Raw genomic sequence first — 20,501 nt, 5'->3', positions numbered from 1 at the left:
TTTTGGCATAAAAGAAAAAATCAATAATTTTGACCCATACAATGTATTGTTGGCTATTACTACAAATATACCCCGCGACTTAAGACTGGTTTTGTGGTCCAGGGTCACATATAATAATTTATTGATAATTGTTTAAATTAATATAATTAATACTTTTGACTCATCCGTTTTCTTAAAAAATGGTTTAAAGGCTGAAATGTATAAAAGTGTATAATAACTTTTGTTTTGTGAAAACTTCTATGTACGAAAGCCTGTCCTAGGAACCAAAGTTGTTGACCACACGGACTGATTTATAGTGTGACACGCAGGAAGACAGTTTGGTGGATATTCATTTCTGCACGCTTGTTATATGCTTTGTATAATGCGTTTATGCCTTAATGTAAGTTCGTTTGCATCTGTTTGTTTGATGTTTGAATCAGGTCTCCTCTGTTGGAATAGATGGTGCTGTACCAAAAATAGGGTCCTATGCAGTCCTAGAACTGCAGCCTCCAGTATTGCAGGAACATTGGGTTGTTTTTGTTCAGACCAATGCAAAAATCGACCCATGTTTTTACCCTGCAAACACGCAGAGCTGTAAATGTGAACTGGTGGATCGATAAGGAGATCATTCATTATAAAAATCTAAACACTAAAATGTGTTTGTATGTTATTTAATTAATATGTGACCCTGGACCACAAAACCAGTCTTAAGTGTCAATTTTTCAAAATTGAGATTTATACATCATCTGAAAGCTGAATAAATAAGCTTTCCATTTATGTATGGTTTGTTAGGATCTGACAACATTTGGCCAAGATACAACTATTTGAAAATCTGGAATCTGAGGGTGCAAAAAAATCTAAATATTGAGAAAATCTCCTTTAAAGTTGTCCAAATGAAGTTCTTAGCAATGCATATTACTAATTAAAAACGAAGTTTTTATATATTTACAGTAGAAAATTTACAAAATATCTTCATGGAACATGATCTTTACTTAATATCCTAATGAGTTTTGGCATAAAAGAAAAAATCAATAATTTTGACCCATACAATGTATTGTTGGCTATTACTACAAATATACCCCGCGACTTAAGACTGGTTTTGTGGTCCAGGGTCACATATAATAATTTATTGATAATTGTTTAAATTAATATAATTAATACTTTTGACTCATCCATTTTCTTAAAAAATGGTTTAAAGGCTGAAATGTATAAAAGTGTATAATAACTTTTTGTTTTGTGAAAACTTCTATGTACGAAAGCCTGTCCTAGGAACCAAAGTTGTTGACCACACGGACTGATTTATAGTGTGACACGCAGGAAGACAGTTTGGTGGATATTCATTTCTGCACGCTTGTTATATGCTTTGTATAATGCGTTTATGCCTTAATGTAAGTACATTTGCATATGTATGTTTTTCGAATGTATGTTATTGATGTCCCGCGATCGTTCTGCGGTTACCATCGGCGAGTTTGAGCGCCGTAGCGGCCGTAATTTGCCGCGAGAAAACCGCGCTAATCAGTATTAGCATCGGCAGTATTATTATACTTCTTCACAAGAGTGTTTACATTAATAACGCATCATTGCACAACTATACCATGCCTATTTGCAGTGTCTAATCATTGTTTATTTGCATATGTTCGATTATCATGCCAGTGTATAAATGGTTCTCAGAATATGATTGTAATTATATTTCTTTATTGTTCCTTTAGACCATTAATACAGATGTCATAACCAAAGCATAACTGGTGCAGATGACAACTCACACCCTGTTCAATAAAGGCATCTTTGTGAATAATCTCTTCTCCAATCGTTGATTCTCTTACCGGAATCCAGTCCATATTTGGCCGCCTCAATCAGTGTAATACAGAATTGTAGCGTGCCTCTGCTACAAAAGTGGTCCTTCGAGCCGGATTGAGAGCAAGATCGAACCAATATGGACAAAGCACAAAGTGACGCATCTGAGACTACGTCCAGACCTCGACGCAAGACTAATCTGCCTACTCATCTGGATGATTACGATGTTGGCTACCAACCTGCAGACCCTCCTCCAAAGGCTTCCTCTCACTGTCCTAGTCAGCCCCGAAGCAGCTCGAGGAAAACGTCTCACAGTGGTGTCAGCTCTCACTCCAGGACGAGTAGGCGTTCCATTACTTCCGCTGGCGTCTATGTCCCACCAGATCTCTCTAGCGTCCAGACTGCTATGTTGGAGGAGAAGATTAAACAGAGACAGTATGACAGTCTACGGCAGCAAGCAGAAGAGGACTCGCTGATTGATCTGGAACACCAAAGACTGCAGGCACAAGCTAAAGAAGCCCAGCGCACGCAAGAGGAGGCGCTTGCCGCAAAGGAGGCCCTGTTGAAACAACTAGAACGACAGCGCAAGCTTCAACAAGCAGAGACTGAACTCGAAGTGGCTAAGCTTGTATCCTCCATGCTCTCTATAGACTCTAGGGCGACCACTCCAGTTCCTGCAGACTCTGGTTCGCCAAACGCGCAACAGCTTGCAGCACAGCGCAGCCAGGCTTGTTCACCGCAGCTTATGTCTTCCAAGCCTCAGCAGCCCCCCTTCCAGTCGCCAGCTGTGACGTCATCGCTGCTGCCCTGTCCTACAGAACTGCCTGATCCTAATGTTTCTGCAGTGTCCCAGCCGCCACCTAGACCGCCACAGTGGGCCTCACCTGCTACTTACTCTGCAGATGCACCCTTGCCCGCTGCACTCCATCCAGGGCCACAAGCATTCTCATCGCCAGTCCCTGACATTGCACCCTCTGCTCCCACTGCCGATCCAGTACACTCTGTGTCATTAACATCGAACGTAGCACCTCAGCCTTCAGCGGTGTTCACCATCCCGACCTCCGCTGCGTACCCCATGAGCACCATCATGCAACGCGTGACACAGCAGCGTGTTATCGCCACACAACCTACCCTTGGCTACAGGGTACAGCAGCCAGCAACAACATCGGGGACAACCCTTCCAGGTTCGTGGCAGCTTCCTGTCTCCAGCCACCAAGCATCGGCGACGACACTTCAAGCTCCTGGTTACATTCAAGCAGCTACATCTGTGCCTTTCCCCCCAACTGCCTACTCACCTCAACCGAGTCAAGAGCTCCTGTTTGCATCAGCCAATGGCATTCCACGACCTACGTTACCAGTTTTCGAAAGTGGTGCTGAGAGTGACTTTGCTTTGTTTAAGTTAGCATTGGACAATTTGTTGAGTAATCACAATCATATCAGTGAACAGTATAAATACCATGTTCTCTTAAGCCATTTGAAACTTTCCAGTGCTCATCAGCTAGCTAAAGCCTTCATGTATCACTCCCAGCCTTACACTGCTGCTCTGCAAGCACTTCAAGACAAGTATGGACAGCCAAGACAGCTCGTTCAGTCCGAGTTGGGTGCCATCCTAAACACCCCGCCTCTTAAGTTGGGTGATGCTACCGCCTTCGACTCATTTGCATTGTCAGTACAGTCCTTAGTGGGTATGCTGAGAACTCTTGAGGGTCAGAATGGTTATGAGCTTTTGTGTGGCTCACATGTGGACCGTCTCTTGAGTAAACTGCCACCAGCCTATCGCGACAGTTTTGTTGAATACTGTCTAAGCCGGGGTATTATCCAGACAGGCACCGACAAGACCTACACACTCCCTGATTTCGCAGACTGGCTCCAGAACAAGTCCCAAGCGAAACGTATCTCCAGCAGAGCCGCGGCTATGTTCCAGAGTGAAACTCTGAAGGCCCCTGGTAGAGCTAGAGGAGCACCTTATCCCAGAGAGCAGCCAAGGCCAGTTCTCCTGACACGTGAGAGTGTAGCTAAGGCTCCTGAGTTGACAGCCCCTAAGTTCAGCTCCAAGCCCGAGCCATACTGTCCCCATTGTGACAACAGGGATCACTATCTCAACTCTTGCGAGGCGTTCAAGAAGTTGACTACCTCCCAGATTGTAGCTTGGATTAAAGATGGCAAACGTTGCTGGAGATGTGGACGGTTCCATGCTGTAGAGTCTTGCAACCTCAAACGTCCATGTAGAATCTGTAAAGAGATACATCTCATAGTTCTTCATGATTCCATCAAAGACACCACCAGTGCTGTCCTCACCGTCAGCCTCCCATCTACCCGGGTTTTCTTGGACAGACCGAATCGTACACCGAGAGTCATGCTGAAGGTTGTCAAGGTCCTCCTCCACAATGGACCCCACACAATGGAGGCACATGCCGTTCTCGACGACGGGTCAGAGAGAACACTCGTGCTTTCCCCCGTCGTGCAGCAGCTCAAGATTACCTGTACCCCAGAGTTACTTCATTTACAGACTGTCCGACAATCTCACACAGAACTTGAAGGGTCGTCTGTTTCCTTCGAGGTCTCATCAGTCACTAAACCCATGCAGAGGTTCACTATCCCTAATGCCTTTACTGCTACCGGTTTGAGTTTGGCAGAACATAACTACCCAGTGGCTGCGCTTCAACGAGCTTATCGTCATCTGAGAGATCTTCCTCTTCCCCCTGTTGACAGAGTCAAACCACTACTTCTCATTGGTTCTGACATGCCGCACCTCTTAACGCCAATACAGCCTGTATGCCGAGGCCCAGACGGAGGTCCAATAGCCATCAGGACACAGCTGGGATGGTCTCTTCAAGGTCCCATGAGCCCCAAGCAGCCCTCACGGTGTTATCAGCAGTGCCTTCATATCACCACAGCTACGCCCTATGATGATCTGATTCGACACGTCGAACGACTCTGGCAGGTCGACACCCTCCCATACAATGAGAGAATGGTCACCAGGTCCAAGCAAGACAAAGACGCTGTCGCCATGCTCCAGAACGCCACCACCAGAGTGAACATAGATGGCATTCAACGTTATGCCACACCATTGCTCCGACGCATGCCCATGACCATATTCCGTGCCGACAAGGAGGCTGTTCTTCCCAGTCTTCGAGGTACCGAGCGCAGACTGGCACGAGATCCTGAACTGGCCAAAGCCTACTGCACTGAAATCCGTAAGTTGGAATCTGCTGGATATGTAGCCAAGATAACCACAAAAGAAGCACACAGTACTCCAGAGTCCTGGTTCATTCCTCACCATATCGTACATCATAATGGCAAAGACAGGATCGTCTTCAACTGTTCCTTTCCATATCAAGGGCAGTCCTTGAACAGTCAGCTACTTCCTGGTCCGATGCTGGGACCATCATTGCTAGGTGTGCTTCTGAGGTTCCGACAACACACTGTAGCTGTGAGTGGGGACATAAAGGGTATGTTCCACCAGATACGCTTGCTGCCCAAAGATAAGCCAGTGTTGCGGTTCCTTTGGAGGAACATGTGCAGAGACCAGGAGCCTGAGGTATATGAATGGCAGGTGCTTCCGTTCGGAACTACATGCAGCCCATGTTGCGCCATCTACGCCCTCCAGCGAAGTGCCCAAGAACACCAGAACGACCAGGTCAGTCTGGTTAACATAGTTGAGAATTCCTTCTATGTTGATAACTGCCTGCACAGCACTTTGAACTCTGAAGAAGCTAAGGAGGTAGTTGATGGACTTCGTCAACTGCTATCTGAGGGAGGCTTCGACATAAGACAGTGGGCCTGCAATGTACCCTCTGTCATCGAACACCTTCCCGCAGAAGCCCGGTCTGCTAACAGTGAACTGTGGTTGACCAAAGCCAGTACAGACCTACAAGAACCCACTCTAGGCCTACGGTGGGATTGTCTCAGTGACACCCTGGGTTATAGTTTGCGATCAACCGAGCCCCTAGAGCCCACCATGAGAAATGTGTACAAGACCGTGGCCAGCCAGTATGACCCGCTGGGGTATATCATCCCGTTTACGACCCGGGCCAAGGTTCTTATCCAAGACCTCTGGAAGCAGAATTTGGGCTGGGACGATCCGATAACGCCTCTACAGCTAAGAGAGAAGTGGCTAACATGGATAAGAGAGATTCCTCATCTCCTTCAGCTGCAATTTCCTCGACCGTATGCCCCAGCCTGTGCTGATTACCCTAGTGCCATCCGAGAACTCCACATCTTTTGCGATGCATCAGAAAGAGCATACGGCTCAGTGGCCTATTTGCGCACTACTGATGATCAAGGCCACGTCCATGTCGCCTTCGTTTTGGCCAGATCCAGAGTGGCTCCCAGAAAATGCCTATCCATGCCTCGTTTGGAACTGAGTGCAGCCCTCACCGGCGCTCAGTTAGCCAAAGTAATACAGACTGAGTTGTCTCTTAACATCCATACAGTCACCCTCTGGTCCGACTCAACAACCGTACTGAACTGGCTGACATCTGAGTCCTGTCGTTACAAGGTATTTGTAGGGACACGTATAGCAGAAATCCAGACCCTCACAGACACGGCTGAATGGCGGTACATTGATTCAGCTCACAACCCTGCTGACCACATCACAAGAGGTCTGACCCTGACCCAGCTAGCACGTCCCCATCAGTGGAATTCAGGACCAGACTTCCTCCTTCGACCTTTTGACCAGTGGACATCCACACCCGTCATTGAGGTAGAATCAGAGATCAGCGAGTTGAGAAAATCTGCATTCATTGGCACTGTCACAGTCTCCAATCATTCACTTCTGGACCCCAATCAATTCCACACATGGCTAGAGCTAGTTGAGGCCACTGTCAGGTCCCTACACGGGGCGGCTGCTACAGACAATGAATCTTCTCCACAAGCTGATGACTATGTCGGAGCAGAGAAACTTATCCTGGCTCAAGCTCAACAGGACTCATTCCCACTAGAAGTCCAAGTTTTGAAGACTGGACAGCCGATTCCAGCGAACAGCCGTTTGGCATCCCTTGCACCAGAGTATGATAAGGACACAGGTCTCATCAGAGTAGGGGGACGATTGCGTAGAGCGAGTGACCTCGACCTGGATGCCATTCACCCGATTGTGTTGGATCCTGGACATTCTACAACTAAGCTGTTAATCAAAGAGACGGACCGCCGACTTCTGCATCCGGGTTCTGAAAGGGTGCTAGCAGAATTGCGTCGTCAGTATTGGATACTTAGGGGCAGGGAAGCCGTCCGTAAGCATCAGCGCAAATGCCAAGATTGTCAGTTCTGGCGAGCCAAGCCTGAAGTCCCCCAAATGGCCGATCTGCCATCCTGCAGGCTGCAACTTCACCAACCGCCGTTCTATTCCACGGGGGTAGATTGTTTCGGCCCCTTTTCAGTAAAAGTTGGTCGTCGCCATGAAAAGAGATGGGGCGTCCTCTATAAGTGCATGACAACCCGATGTGTGCACCTTGATCTGTTGGAACACCTTGATGCTGATGCATTCCTGCTCTCTCTGCGTCGCTTTATAGCACGACGGGGTAAGCCCATGGAATTGCTCTGCAACAACGGTACCAACTTCGTAGGAGGAGATCGAGAACTACGTGACACCTTTGCTGTCATGGCACCTAAGCTTCAAGAACTGCTTGCTCCACAGAAGATCAGATTCCGCTACATTCCACCTAATGCTCCTCATTTCGGTGGAACCTGGGAGCGTGAAGTCAAATCTGTAAAGACTGCACTACGTGTCATTCTGCGAGAGCAAACGGTGCCAGAGCCAGTGCTGCAGACATTGTTAGTGGAGGTGGAGGGCATTCTAAATGCCAAGCCTCTCGGCTACGTATCTTCCGATGTTGCAGATGTGGACCCAGTGACTCCGAACCTACTGCTTATGGGCCGTCGTGATGCCTCCCTACCTCAAGTCTTATTCGACTCTACCAACCTGCTCGGAAGACGCAGATGGAGACACAGCCAGGTGTTGGCAGATCATTTCTGGACTGCCTTCATCCGAGATTACCTCCCAAGTTTGCAGGATCGACATAAGTGGAGAAAGGATGGGAAAGAGCTGACTGTGGGCCAAGTGGTTCTCATTGTTGATCCCCAACTTCCTCGTGCCCTCTGGCCTGTGGGCACAGTGACTGAGACGTTGGCTGGACCTGACGGGAAAATTCGCACTGCCCGTGTCAGAGTTAATGAGAAATCCTACACTCGACCAGTTGTTAGGTTGATTCCACTTCCTCACTTTGAGGAAGAGTCTTAGACGCTGTAGACAGACTTTCTTGGTGTTTACAATTACCCTGTCAGATAATTGGGGGCGGCTGTGTACGAAAGCCTGTCCTAGGAACCAAAGTTGTTGACCACACGGACTGATTTATAGTGTGACACGCAGGAAGACAGTTTGGTGGATATTCATTTCTGCACGCTTGTTATATGCTTTGTATAATGCGTTTATGCCTTAATGTAAGTACATTTGCATATGTATGTTTTTCGAATGTATGTTATTGATGTCCCGCGATCGTTCTGCGGTTACCATCGGCGAGTTTGAGCGCCGTAGCGGCCGTAATTTGCCGCGAGAAAACCGCGCTAATCAGTATTAGCATCGGCAGTATTATTATACTTCTTCACAAGAGTGTTTAATAACGCATCATTGCACAACTATACCATGCCTATTTGCAGTGTCTAATCATTGTTTATTTGCATATGTTCGATTATCATGCCAGTGTATAAATGGTTCTCAGAATATGATTGTAATTATATTTCTTTATTGTTCCTTTAGACCATTAATACAGATGTCATAACCAAAGCATAACTGGTGCAGATGACAACTCACACCCTGTTCAATAAAGGCATCTTTGTGAATAATCTCTTCTCCAATCGTTGATTCTCTTACCGGAATCCAGTCCATATTTGGCCGCCTCAATCAGTGTAATACAGAATTGTAGCGTGCCTCTGCTACATTCTATCTGAACTGTAAATCATGCTTTTTACAGTAATTTTACAGTTTATCATAGACATTGCCCTACCCTGCTCATATGGTATTAATTTTATTTGTGCAGGTCTTAAAAAAGGTCTTAAAGTCTTAAATTTGAGTTAAAAAATCCTGCAGCAACCCTGTTATTGTGCGTGGTAAATGTCATGGTAATGACGTAACGTCTGGTTTTGGAGCACTTAGTCTACTGATTCTTCTTGTACTTGAAATGCAGCATTTGACTCTGTTTGTCAAAAATGACTTCTCACTCACCTATCTAATTATTATTAGTAGTAATTCTGGACATGGTAATCCAAGGTCCATGGTAATCATCCCATGTCTGTATAAACAAATGTTCATCCTTTTCAGAATAACAGTAACATTGTAGTTTACAAGTGTTATATTGACTTTTTTTTTGTTTACTTCCCTCTGTTCTTCTTTCCTAGAATCCAGCACCGTCTGTTGGGGTTTGCTTGGTTTTGTCATCTGCTGTGCTGCTCTTGCTTCTGTTGTTGGTGCGATTTTCAGATTCAAGCCGTGAGTTTGAACACTTTATTTGTCTCAGTATGACATGAGGGTTTAAAGGTTTTGTATATTATGTTTTGTTTTGTGTTTGATTTGTTTCCCAAGTGACACATTTTTCAATGATAAGCTTTTCATACATTTGGGACTAGATTTGCGCTATTAGTAAATCTGGCCCATTATGTTTAATTTAACTCGGCCTACGGCCTCATGCCTACGGTCGAATCACAGCCGTGCTGATATACAGCCATATCTCATGTCTACGAGTGTGATATTGCATTTATACAACAGTTTGACGGCACAAGTGTGTAAATAAATTAGAAACAGCAATGGAGTGTCTTTAAGAGCCCTCTTTTAAGAAGAACTACTTCCTTCTGCCACGTATCCAAATCTAAAGTTGACAGTTTAACAGCTGAGCCCAAGCCTCCGTTACTAATTCCAAAACGTCAGTTTAGAACTAGTAATGAAGGAATATTGAGTTGCTTCATTAAAAGCTCATTGTATTACTGCATTAAAAGAGAGAGAAACTGACTCAGCGAGTGTGATTACCTGCATCTGATACAGCATTCATTCTTCAGTTCATTCTTCAGTTCAATATCAAGTTCGCACAAAAAATAATAGATCACTGAGATATCTCATGTTGAACTACTACAGAGACCTCCGAGCCAGCAGTAAATTCCAGAAGATCTGGCCGTGGTGAGGTGATGAGCGCTGAATGGTCGCTGTCGCCCTGGAGCTCACATCTCCGAAAACGTCGAAGCAAATTGTCATATAGACGTTATCTTTATTAACAAACTGCATATTTCAAGTCCAAACAAGTACATTCTCGCATAAAAAAACCTCTTAAAACTGTATTCCATGACACAAAATAGTATTATTATTATTTTTATGATACAATCGGTGAAACAGCTGGAGGAGCTCTGTAATCACTCTAATATCGCACTTTTATCAGCCAATCAGTTTGGAGGACCATAAAGAACTGTTATATATATATATATATATATATATATATATATATATACATACATACAACTGAACAGACTTGTTCTCACGCGAACTGCTCCGACGCCACAGATGTGACTTTGATCAGATATATATATATATATATATATAATATATGGTTTGCAAGCTGAGAGTAAATCTGGCCCATTATGTCTAATGTACATACACCATTATTTATAAAGCGTATATTCAGGGTTCCTCAAATCTGGACCTGGTGCCCTGCGGATCAAACTCACCCATCTGTAATTTTCTAGTAACACTGAAGACCTTCTCAAGGGGAAAGATGTGTCTTGGTAAGGTTGCATCTTTCCTAGTCCAGTCCTTCTGAGGCTTCAAGGCTAGAGTCCTACTCAGCATTAAATGCTGGAATGAAACACTCTAGTAAGTGGGCATGGCTATGTCATGAATGTTTTCGCTCCCTCAGTCATGGCATGACATTTTTTTTAAATTATAATATGAAAAATACTTTTAAGAATAATTTTAAGGACAAAAAAAAAAAATATATATATATATATAGTAGGGTATATATATAGTTCGTGGTTAAGTGCTAGTCTAAATGCAGTTGGTCAAATTGGTGTTGTTTTGAGCAAATGAATTGCATTCCCGCTGAAAAACAAGCGTTCTAGCGTGAAAATGCTTAGGAACTAATGTGGTCGGAACCAAAGTTTACAGGACTGCGTTCTCTGGACTCCGCTCAAGCGGAGGACTTCTACTTTCCGATTGGTTGCCGCCCAACCGCGTCATAGCTCATTACCATAAAGTTGACCTGATTTCAAGCCGCTCTCGCCGCTGCTTGCCGCCGGCTCACATTGAAAATGAATGACTTCCGGCCACTTTGACGCTCTCGCCGCCTGCGGTGTGAACGCACAGTTCACCTCAAATCTCTCTCTTTGTTTAATTTAATTTTGCAAAAAAAAAAAAAATCTCAGTCATCTCTATTCATTTTCAGCTAATATTTTTTTCTGAATTGGAATCTATGCAAAGGATTGTGGGTGATTGTAGGATGAGAAGGATACACCTGATGAATCCTTCAAACAGGCCGAATTAATGATGCAAAACGAAGACTGCCTTCCAAGGATCCTTTAAATTTAGAAGCCCTACAATGTAGCTTTATGACGTGGCAGCCAAGATATACAGCCTTACGAGGATGTGTCCTTTCATTTGAGAAACACCCCTTGCTTGCTTAAGTGTCTTTTTATCAGGATTAGAGCTAAACTCTGCAGGGCAATGGCCTTCCAAAGATTTGAGGAACCCTGCTGTATTGTTTAACATGCACAATCTGGGGTTTAAGAACCACTGAACTAGATTATAAATATTATATTCAATTTATCTTAATTTTAGGGCATGGATTCCAGTATCACGGCATTCCGATAATGAAGAAGCACAGGTGTGTGTTTTTTTTATGTATTTATTAATATTTATGTTTTTTGCACTTTTTCTTATATTTAGATTTTTTTTTTCCTCCATATTTTGAAAATTTATTTTTAATGTGCAGTTATGAAGAGTTGAATTTTAAAGCACTGTAATATAACAAATTATAGTGTTATTCTTTTTTTTTTTTTTTTACAATTTTGTACTATTTTTATGGAAATCATGATAGAAAGTTCAAAAGAACAGCATTTATTTCAAATGGTGTCACTTTTGATCAATCTTATTGCCCCCAAACTTTTAAAATGTAGCGTACCTGATTATATGGGCTAAATTTGATTAAACTTTTCCCACAGGACAGTGGAGGACTCTGAACTGGGCATAAGATAGCTGTGATGATCAGGAAGAAAATGGTAACCCAGTCTCTCCTGTGCAGTTATAAACCTGTACAATCCATTTTGATTAATGCAGATGTAAATCAGAATGTGTTAAATATTAACAAGGCACATGCTCTGAACATGAATTGATGTTGCTCAGAGAAATGTTTCTTGCTGCAAGTGCAATAAACCATAAGTTCAAATGTTATTCATCATCATAAATTTGCAAATTAAAATAAATGAACAAATATAATTTAAAAAACAGAAAATCTGTTTATCCATACACTTAAATCAGTAATGGTGGTCTGTTTGTTTGAATGTTGTATTGTGATATCACAGGAATGGAGAGTTTCTGATCAGAGTCAATGACAGCTGTATGTGGCCGAAGCTCCTGAGAACCAGAGCCGGAGAACCAGATGTCCCAAATGACTGCATCTGCCTTTGTCTAGAGAGGAGAATTAGACTGACCGGATCAAACTTAAAGTTATTTAGGACTGGTGAAAAGAGGATTCAGCGTAAGATCACCTGTTTTCAGCTGACACGAAGGGAGACCAAATGCAAGATCACACGAACGACTTTGGCTGGAGAAGCTCAATTAAACAAGGTATCAGATTAAATTGAAAGTAGATTTTGATGTGCTGGAAAGTACCTTTTCAGTATGACAGGAAGTGATATTATGTTTCAAGCCTGCAAATGTTCACATAATCATCACGAATATCCTCCCTTCTCCTGACCTCTCCAGAGTTTGACACAGAGAGGGAAATTCCCCAAGAATGAATAGCATTGACTCATGTTGCATAGTTGTCTGCGTCTGCATTGCTTTGCCACATGACTAAAAAGAAATTTAAGCAAAACACAATCTGCATCGTTCAGTTTTCTATTTTGAAGGCCTTTTTTGCTTGTTAGGCAGAAACAGCAACACTCTCTGTGATCCAGGCACCTGAATCAGCTCTTTAAATTGCTAAAATGTGCTTAATTATTTACACACTGTGTATGATGAATATATGCTCTGTTTTTTTATTGTGTTGTGAGAGAACTGTCATACATCAGGGGAAGGGAAGTATATCCTCAACAGATGTCTGTTTGAACCTCAGAGAGTGGGATGGGGGATTGGGCTGTGGTTTAGGGTTGTTTTAACGGACAACACAGGCAGATGTTGGCTTTGGCATAACTGCTCTTTTTTTTTTTCTTCCATTTTAGTTTAGGTGTGCTTCTCTTTTATTTTTTTCTTTCAGTCTTTTAGTTTTTTTTTATTTCTTTACCCATGTTTCCTTGTCATTTGTTCATCATCTGTGCTTTATTTTCCGTGAATCATTATTTTGTTGCACGTCTGCTATGCCACATCCAGTGGATCAGTTTAATGCTTTGCTAGCGATACTGCAGCCACATATGAAAAAGAAGACCACCAATTTCTGTGAACTCAGTGTGCAACGACCTTTACAATGCTTTGTGTTGCGAGATGAATTGGATCAACTTGTCAAACGCCATTCTGGATATTGGTGTTCGCTTGTACGGTGGCTCTAAATTGTCAAAACACTTGACTCAGTGTGCAATGAAGAGAGGGGTGTGTTTGGTTGGGTTTATTTCAAATATCAACAATGTCAACAGAGATTTTGAAAAATCACTTATTGCACCTTTAAATATCAATCAGACAAATCAACAAACATGGCCATCAGCAAAATTTCATCAGTTTTTGATGCTAGTAGATACTATAAATCAGTGGCACACATCTCTGTTCCTGGTAAGCCCCAAAAGCAAATATTTTCCGCCCATTTCAGAGGTCTTGGAGTCTCAATGGATCAGGTGTAGAATAGGCCTATTTCACAATATGGCGACCGACAGCGGAAGTAGGGAAGCGGTATGTCCGGTCGCGCTTCAGTCCGCTATGATTGTTATTCATTATTTAAATGCTCTAGGAATAGTAGTTTTCTCACCGTCATTACATTAATTTATTTTCTTATAAAGTCCGCTTTGTGGACCGTTTTTAAGGAAGGCTAAATAATTTTTTGAGAAACGTATTTTTTTATTGTCAAAGTATGTATTATTTGACAGTTGCCATTATAGCTAATTTCCAATTTATCACTTGTTGGCTTTATGGATGAATTTCAAAGTGGTTTAATAAAAAAGTTAACTATTTGTGTATACTGGTTTAACTATACTTGTGAGGGGCAATTTTCCTCACTTATATAGTGAAATATTATGACAACCGATTAGTGGGCACATTTTACTGGTCCTTGATTGTTAAAAAGGCTTATAAATCAGCCGAAACGTGTTTTTAGTATTAAATTAATAATAATTATTATTTATTTAAATCTAGCGTTTTGCGGTAATGGTTATAAAATGAGTAAATGAGTTATAAAAGATATAACTTACCTGACAGAAAACAGATGCAAGTCTAAGCAATGTCCTCACTAATACTAAAACAAATGTGCGTGCGTGCGTGTGGACACTACAGTCTCAAATAGTATTGCAGGGAAAAGTGGTCATTTGGTCCAAGTGTTGTCAATAAGAAAGCATGAGGAGCCACATCAGCTTGAAGTAAATACAGACTGGATTTAGCTAATGATGATAGTATATTTTCTGATAAGATTGTTTCAAATATATTGGTTGTCTCAGTGTCTATAACAACTTATTATTAACAGCACCCTCTGCTAATAGGATTAATATATCATGGCATGTGATTTAAAAATGTATATTATATAGTAATGGTCATTTTAACCCTTATTCAGTGTTCGGGGATTGCATGGCACCAAATTATGTTTGCTTTAAAAAATGTTCCCTTCATTTAAATGGCATGACATTTGAAGATTCAGCTCCCACTATATATCCACACACTTAATAAATTGGAATGATGTCCGATGGTAAATGGCTTTAACTGTTTGTTTTCCAATAAATAGCAGTGGTCTTCCACTACACAATGGCACATTTTTCTTTTTATCACATGAATGAAATTGAGAAATGTAAATCTTTACAATGAATTTAAGCACGTGTACAAAAGGCAAATAAATAAACACAATACCATGCCACCTGTAGACTTGAAACATCAATTAAGTGGGTAATAAAATAACACTAAGAATCAAAAATGCACAAGCAAACAGCAGGCCTGGTATAGGCTCTGCACCCAGTTAAAAAAAAATAAGAAAAAAATACGTATTCTTCAAAAGTTTTATTTTGACAACAGTTAATAAAAAAATCCATGTAAAGTGCATGATGTGCAAATCAGATTACAATGTAGTGCAAAAGATATACATTTTTGTCATGACATCTGCAAGCAAGTTCGAAAAAGCAGCTCAGCAGAAGTTCTTCACTGCAAAAATAGTAATAATAATACTACACACCTACCACTGGCATGTCCAGGGTCTGCTGATGGTCACTGGCATATAGCATGGGGATTCTCTTATGAAATAGGCTAAGGGTGACTATGCAACTTCTCTAAAAGGCACTACCTGCTCTTGTTTGCGTAGCAAGTTTAGGAGTTGTCTGATGTTACTGAGTGTTAAGAAAATGTGGTTGATGTTGCTGGGTAATAAAGAGGAGGAGGATGATGTAACTGGATGATGAGGAGGATGTTACAGCAGGTATGCAGATGAGGATGAAGTTTATTAACTGGCTATCCAGCAAAGCTTGAGAGATGTTGAGGCTTCACACCAGTTCTTCCAGCTCCTTTATTTTTTCCAAAGCCTCATGAAGAGCACCTAATTAAAGAAAATAAAGTAATAAAACATATTAATAGTTTGCGCTAAACATGTTGTGAAGGAATTTTAATATTAATTATTTTTAAATAACTTAATCATACCATCACGACTAACATTTCTTCCTTTCCAGCTGTAACATTAATTATTGTGTTCTGAGTTAACATTGGAATACGACAAGTCTAGACAGTCAGTCTAAAAATAATAATCTCATGATTTAAGTATTCATAAGACTAAGTTTAACTTGGTGAATCACTATTACAGGTTTATGCAGATACAGAACAGTTAGACCATCATAGAACATCAGTTAGAAGTGGATCTATGCACTTAGTTGGGAACCACTGAGCTTAGCCACAGAGAGCAGTATAAAGAGGGGAAGACATAAGAAAAAAAAATACCAGTCAGAGATGTTTTAAACTGTATTGGTCAGAACCCCGCAGAAGACCACGCAAATAATGAAAACACATTCCCCTTACTAAAATGTTCCACTGTTAGCATAACTGCTTCCATATGGTAGCCTACTTTACGTTTATAAGGCAACGTATAAGCATAATCTACTTTAAATATATTGTGAAAATTTATAGTCACTGTTTAGTTTCAATCCTCTACTGTTTTACAGTCCATTAAGAACATTATACTCACCGGGAAAGGTGGCTCTCGTAATCGTGCTTCTTCTGCACCAGCAGCGCTGCAGCGTCAGTTGCTGTCAGTGTCTGGAGTAAATTTCGTCGTTGGGAAAGTTGTAAAACGATAAACAGTTGCTTCTTATTCATGTTTGAACATAAGAGCGCAATACAGGACTGATTACTTTCAATCTTATCCACTGTTCTATTAGCGCATTCACCGGACCGGAAAAGAGTTTACCCTACTTCCGGTATGCATACGTCACGTTGTGAAATAGGCCTATTGAACTCAGAAGACAGGTATAGCTTTCCTGGAGCAGGGCTGAAAAAAACCCTGGTTTAAATAGTAATGCTTTATTGATTTGCTGTAAGCTGACTCACTGTAGCACGTTATCAGAATTTACTCTTACACATTCTCAAATCTCACAATTTTTTTTTTTTGTATTTAAAAATGTTGACGGCATTAGTCGAGCTCAACCATTTAACCCTGTTATAGGGTTGTTGTTATTAAACAAGGTAATTTGCTGGTTGCCTGATGCTTTTCTCTCATCCCTATCAACTTGCTACTCAGCATTCTGTTTTTGCTAATGGTAAGCCTTGGCCTTTTGATGACCCATATTGAACTGTGCAAGCCTTAGCAAAGCTATGTATACCTAGCTGATGTGCAGTACCTGAACATTTATCTAATTAATGTGTGCCTGTACAAACTATGTGAGCCTGAACTGTTAAATAGTAAAACAAGCTCTGCGATTTCCTGGTCCGGGTGCACATAACGAGTCAGGATACTATTTATACCTCACCCAGGCATACATAGCTACAGTAGTAATCATGTGCTTAACATGGCTCATCAAAACAGCAGCAGTATATAAATCTTGGCAACATTTTGGGGGCTTTGCTTGTTTTGAGTGTTTGTGCAGCTTCACTGCTTTCTTCGTCAGTTTGTGTATGTTTGTTTGTCCAGCTTTTACATGCATGTTGCAGCATGTCTTTGTACTGCATATATGTACATAAGTGCATATATGTACATAAGTGCATAAATACAAAAGATCTTGACAATTTAGCAGTTTTTCTTCAGTGTATGCTTGGTTCCCAATTATTTATATTTTAGTATTTATAATTACCATGAAATATTCAACCAAAATGCATTTAAACATGGACTCAAACTTGAAAATGAATCCGTTTAATTAACAAGATGACTAAAGTGGATAAGAACATTTCATGTGTCAACTGCAAACAGATGATGCTAGAGCTTTTCATGAACTTGTATTTTCTGTACACGTTTTGCTAAATGAGGCCTGTCTCATGAAGCTCAGAGTTACAGAAATAGTTTGAAAACAAAACTAAACAAATCCAACCCGGTTTAGTCATCTCACAACGCTCGCTAGTAGGCTAATATTCTCTGTCTAGTCTGGGTTAGATCCTGAGTTTTTGATTATTTGCAAGGTACTGCATGAAGGGTTTGCAGACTAACCCAGATCAACAGCTCTATAGACCCTTTTTGTGCAGACGTCACAGCGCTAGCTGGAGGCAAAGCAAAGAGAAAACTGGAGGCGGCCAATTCAAACCAGCACCGATTCGGATACATGAGGAGCTTGTAACGCTCGGTCTTATCAGCCAAGTTACAAGAGTAAAATGGGGGTCCGATTTTAACTGTGAGAGATGACTAGTGGTCAAAAGAATGAGACGCAAAAGGAGATTGGTTTAAATAGGATAAGTGTATTTACAATGTTCACATAAAACACTTTAAAACTACACGATAAAACCAGGTAAACTCAGTCTGTTAAAAGAATACAGTTTGTTTGTCCATACCCTAAAACAGTCTGAATCACAGAGTGTTGATGAGTCCAATGTGAGTGTCCACCCGTGTATATACAATCCACAGAAAGTGTAATCCAAAGTTTTTAGATGGGGTCTGGAAAGGTGAGCTCTGAAAGTGATAACTTATTTAACCCCTTAACTGTCACCCCCATTTTTGAAAATTCACGAGAAAATGCACTATACAAACTTAAATAACAGTCACGGTCCTGCACAGTGAGTGACCTTACATATGCAGGTAAAATCAGATTTTCTCCACTAATTGTTAAAAAAAAAAAAACTAACAAACTTCATAGCTAGCGTTAGCGAAGCGGTCAGGGGAATCTTTCTGCCTCCACCTAAGCGCCGCCCACAGAAAAACGTCACAATGTTTACTAACAGAAAAAGTCCTGTTTTCTCTCCACACAGTGGTACTGAATATACCAGCATACAAGTATGTAATTTGCCAAAAAAAAATGCAAAGCAATAATACCATTTTAATATGTTTGTGATAGAGGCCTCTTATGTCAAGGTGATATTATTAGACTTGGTGCTATAAAAATGTATTTACAGTGTTGTGAAGGACATATTAGTACATATATAATTTAGCAAATAACATGTGGAATGTACATTTTGTAACCACTTCTACAGCCTAGAAGTTGCTTGTGTGGAAAAAGTTAGTACACCCCTACATTTATCGCTACAACAAAGAGGGACTCATAAAAACACCAGCAAACTGGTCATGTTTTCTTATGAGTCATGCATCTTGCCAAGATTTAAAAAAAAACAGCTGGAGGCTTGAAGTTTATGAATCTGTAAAGGAATTTTAAAGACTTTCCATCTGGCCGTTTCTTAGAATTTGGAATACTCTATGTAATCTTACACTGCAAAATAATAACTAAAAAAAGATTAAAAGATAACATCATAATTATTTACTGAACCCTTAAATTAATCACAATTATATAATGAAAGCCATAAAAAACAAAACAATTAATTGTGATAATCGGCATAATCACCAAAGCCCTAAAACAGACAATTAATCACAATAACCGTGACTACTTTTAGACAATTAATCATCAACCAAATTTCATAATCATGACAGCCCTATTTGTCATTTAACAGATAAGTGAAGAATAGTTGTTTGGCCACAGTTCTATGTGAATCATGATGGTTGGAGTGTTTTGGGTTTTGGGGTGTCTTTCCAGTTCAGAGCCCAACAATCTTCCATCATGATGTCAACAATTACACCAAAGACTCCTTGAGGAAAATATGAGGCCTTCTGTACAACAGATGAAGCTAAAGTAGAAAAGCAAATCCAAAAAGGACTGGCTCACTAGAAAACAAAGAATTTGGATCAACCAAGTCAAAGACCAGATTTCAATGAACGTAGTGAGGAACATTAATAATTAATCCATACTTGCAGGAAACCCATCTAATATCACCACTGAGCTAAAAGACAGAAATAATAATACTGGCTACTAAATGTATGGGTGTTCTTGGGACTCATTTATAAAATGTTGCGCAGAAACCATCCTAAATTTGATCTTACGATCATTTCTTAGATTTGCGTACGAGCGATTCATAGAATGAACGTACGAACAGAAATCGCACGTACGCCTCTCTTTCAGATGTGAAATCTATGAATCGCAAATGATCTTAAACTTGCACACAATTGAATGGTTTCAACTCTCTGCCTTGTAAACGACTCCTAATTAATGTCATTAACATATAAAATATCACCAATCATCATAATTTAGAAGAGCGAGCTGCAAGAACAGCTTACATTTTCAAAAACCTGCAATACTCCGACAATAAAAAGTGCGTACGTCTGCTCAGACCCTGACGTGACGCTAAGCACTTTTCCACGTCAAAGACCGTTTTTATAAATATGAGCGCTGGCGTGGATTTAAGCGTACGCACACTCTAAGATCAAATCTGAGCATGCGCACGCTTTATAAATGAGGTCCCTTATTCTTTCCACACAATACAGCTGAATTTCTGTGGATATTTATGTTTAACAATATTTCAGTGACAGATTTGCATTGTTATTTATGTCACCATTAACACTGTTCAAACTGAAGTATCAGTGTCCACATACGCTGACAAAGAACACATTTCATGAGCTGTACTTACAGCACTGTTAGTCAAATTTGTGTTAGTGTGATAAGCACTTTTTTTTCCCACGGGGCCCCAACAAAGGCAGCTAACTACTGCAAGCAAATGCAGTCCAATGTGCTTATTCACAAGGCAGCAACTGCTTATCAAGAGGCGTTGTAAGATAATACAGAACCACAAGCAGAGAGGAACACTCCTTCATACCAGTGAAAGAATGTGTCCTCACATCAAGGTCATTTTTAGAGCAAAACCAGCAACACTTGTGAAGTCAAAATAATGGAACTAAAAA

The 20,501-nt window shown here is 41.0% G+C and overlaps 1 protein-coding gene across 3 annotated transcripts; it reads left to right on the top strand.

Moving 5' to 3' along the window:
• Positions 1-1,159: 1,159 nt before the first annotated feature.
• LOC131546607 (uncharacterized) lies at positions 1,160-11,631 on the top strand. 3 transcript variants are annotated; one of them, XM_058786306.1, is made up of 3 exons: positions 1,160-1,367; positions 1,689-9,256; positions 11,585-11,631. In XM_058786306.1, exon 2 carries the CDS (start codon positions 1,913-1,915, stop codon positions 8,009-8,011), a length of 6,099 nt encoding a protein of 2,032 aa, XP_058642289.1. In that variant the 5' UTR covers positions 1,160-1,367; positions 1,689-1,912; the 3' UTR covers positions 8,012-9,256; positions 11,585-11,631. The 3 variants fall into 3 exon arrangements, with proteins under 3 accessions (XP_058642289.1, XP_058642290.1, XP_058642291.1); XM_058786307.1 differs by having other exon boundaries at positions 1,160-8,211; positions 8,528-9,256; XM_058786308.1 differs by lacking the exon at positions 11,585-11,631 and having other exon boundaries at positions 1,160-8,211; positions 9,166-9,257.
• The last annotated feature ends 8,870 nt before the right edge of the window (positions 11,632-20,501 follow it).

This window comes from Onychostoma macrolepis, chromosome 09, assembly GCF_012432095.1.
Source record: "Onychostoma macrolepis isolate SWU-2019 chromosome 09, ASM1243209v1, whole genome shotgun sequence".
Lineage (NCBI taxonomy): Eukaryota > Metazoa > Chordata > Actinopteri > Cypriniformes > Cyprinidae > Onychostoma > Onychostoma macrolepis.
This window is presented reverse-complemented; position numbering and strand designations above follow the sequence as displayed.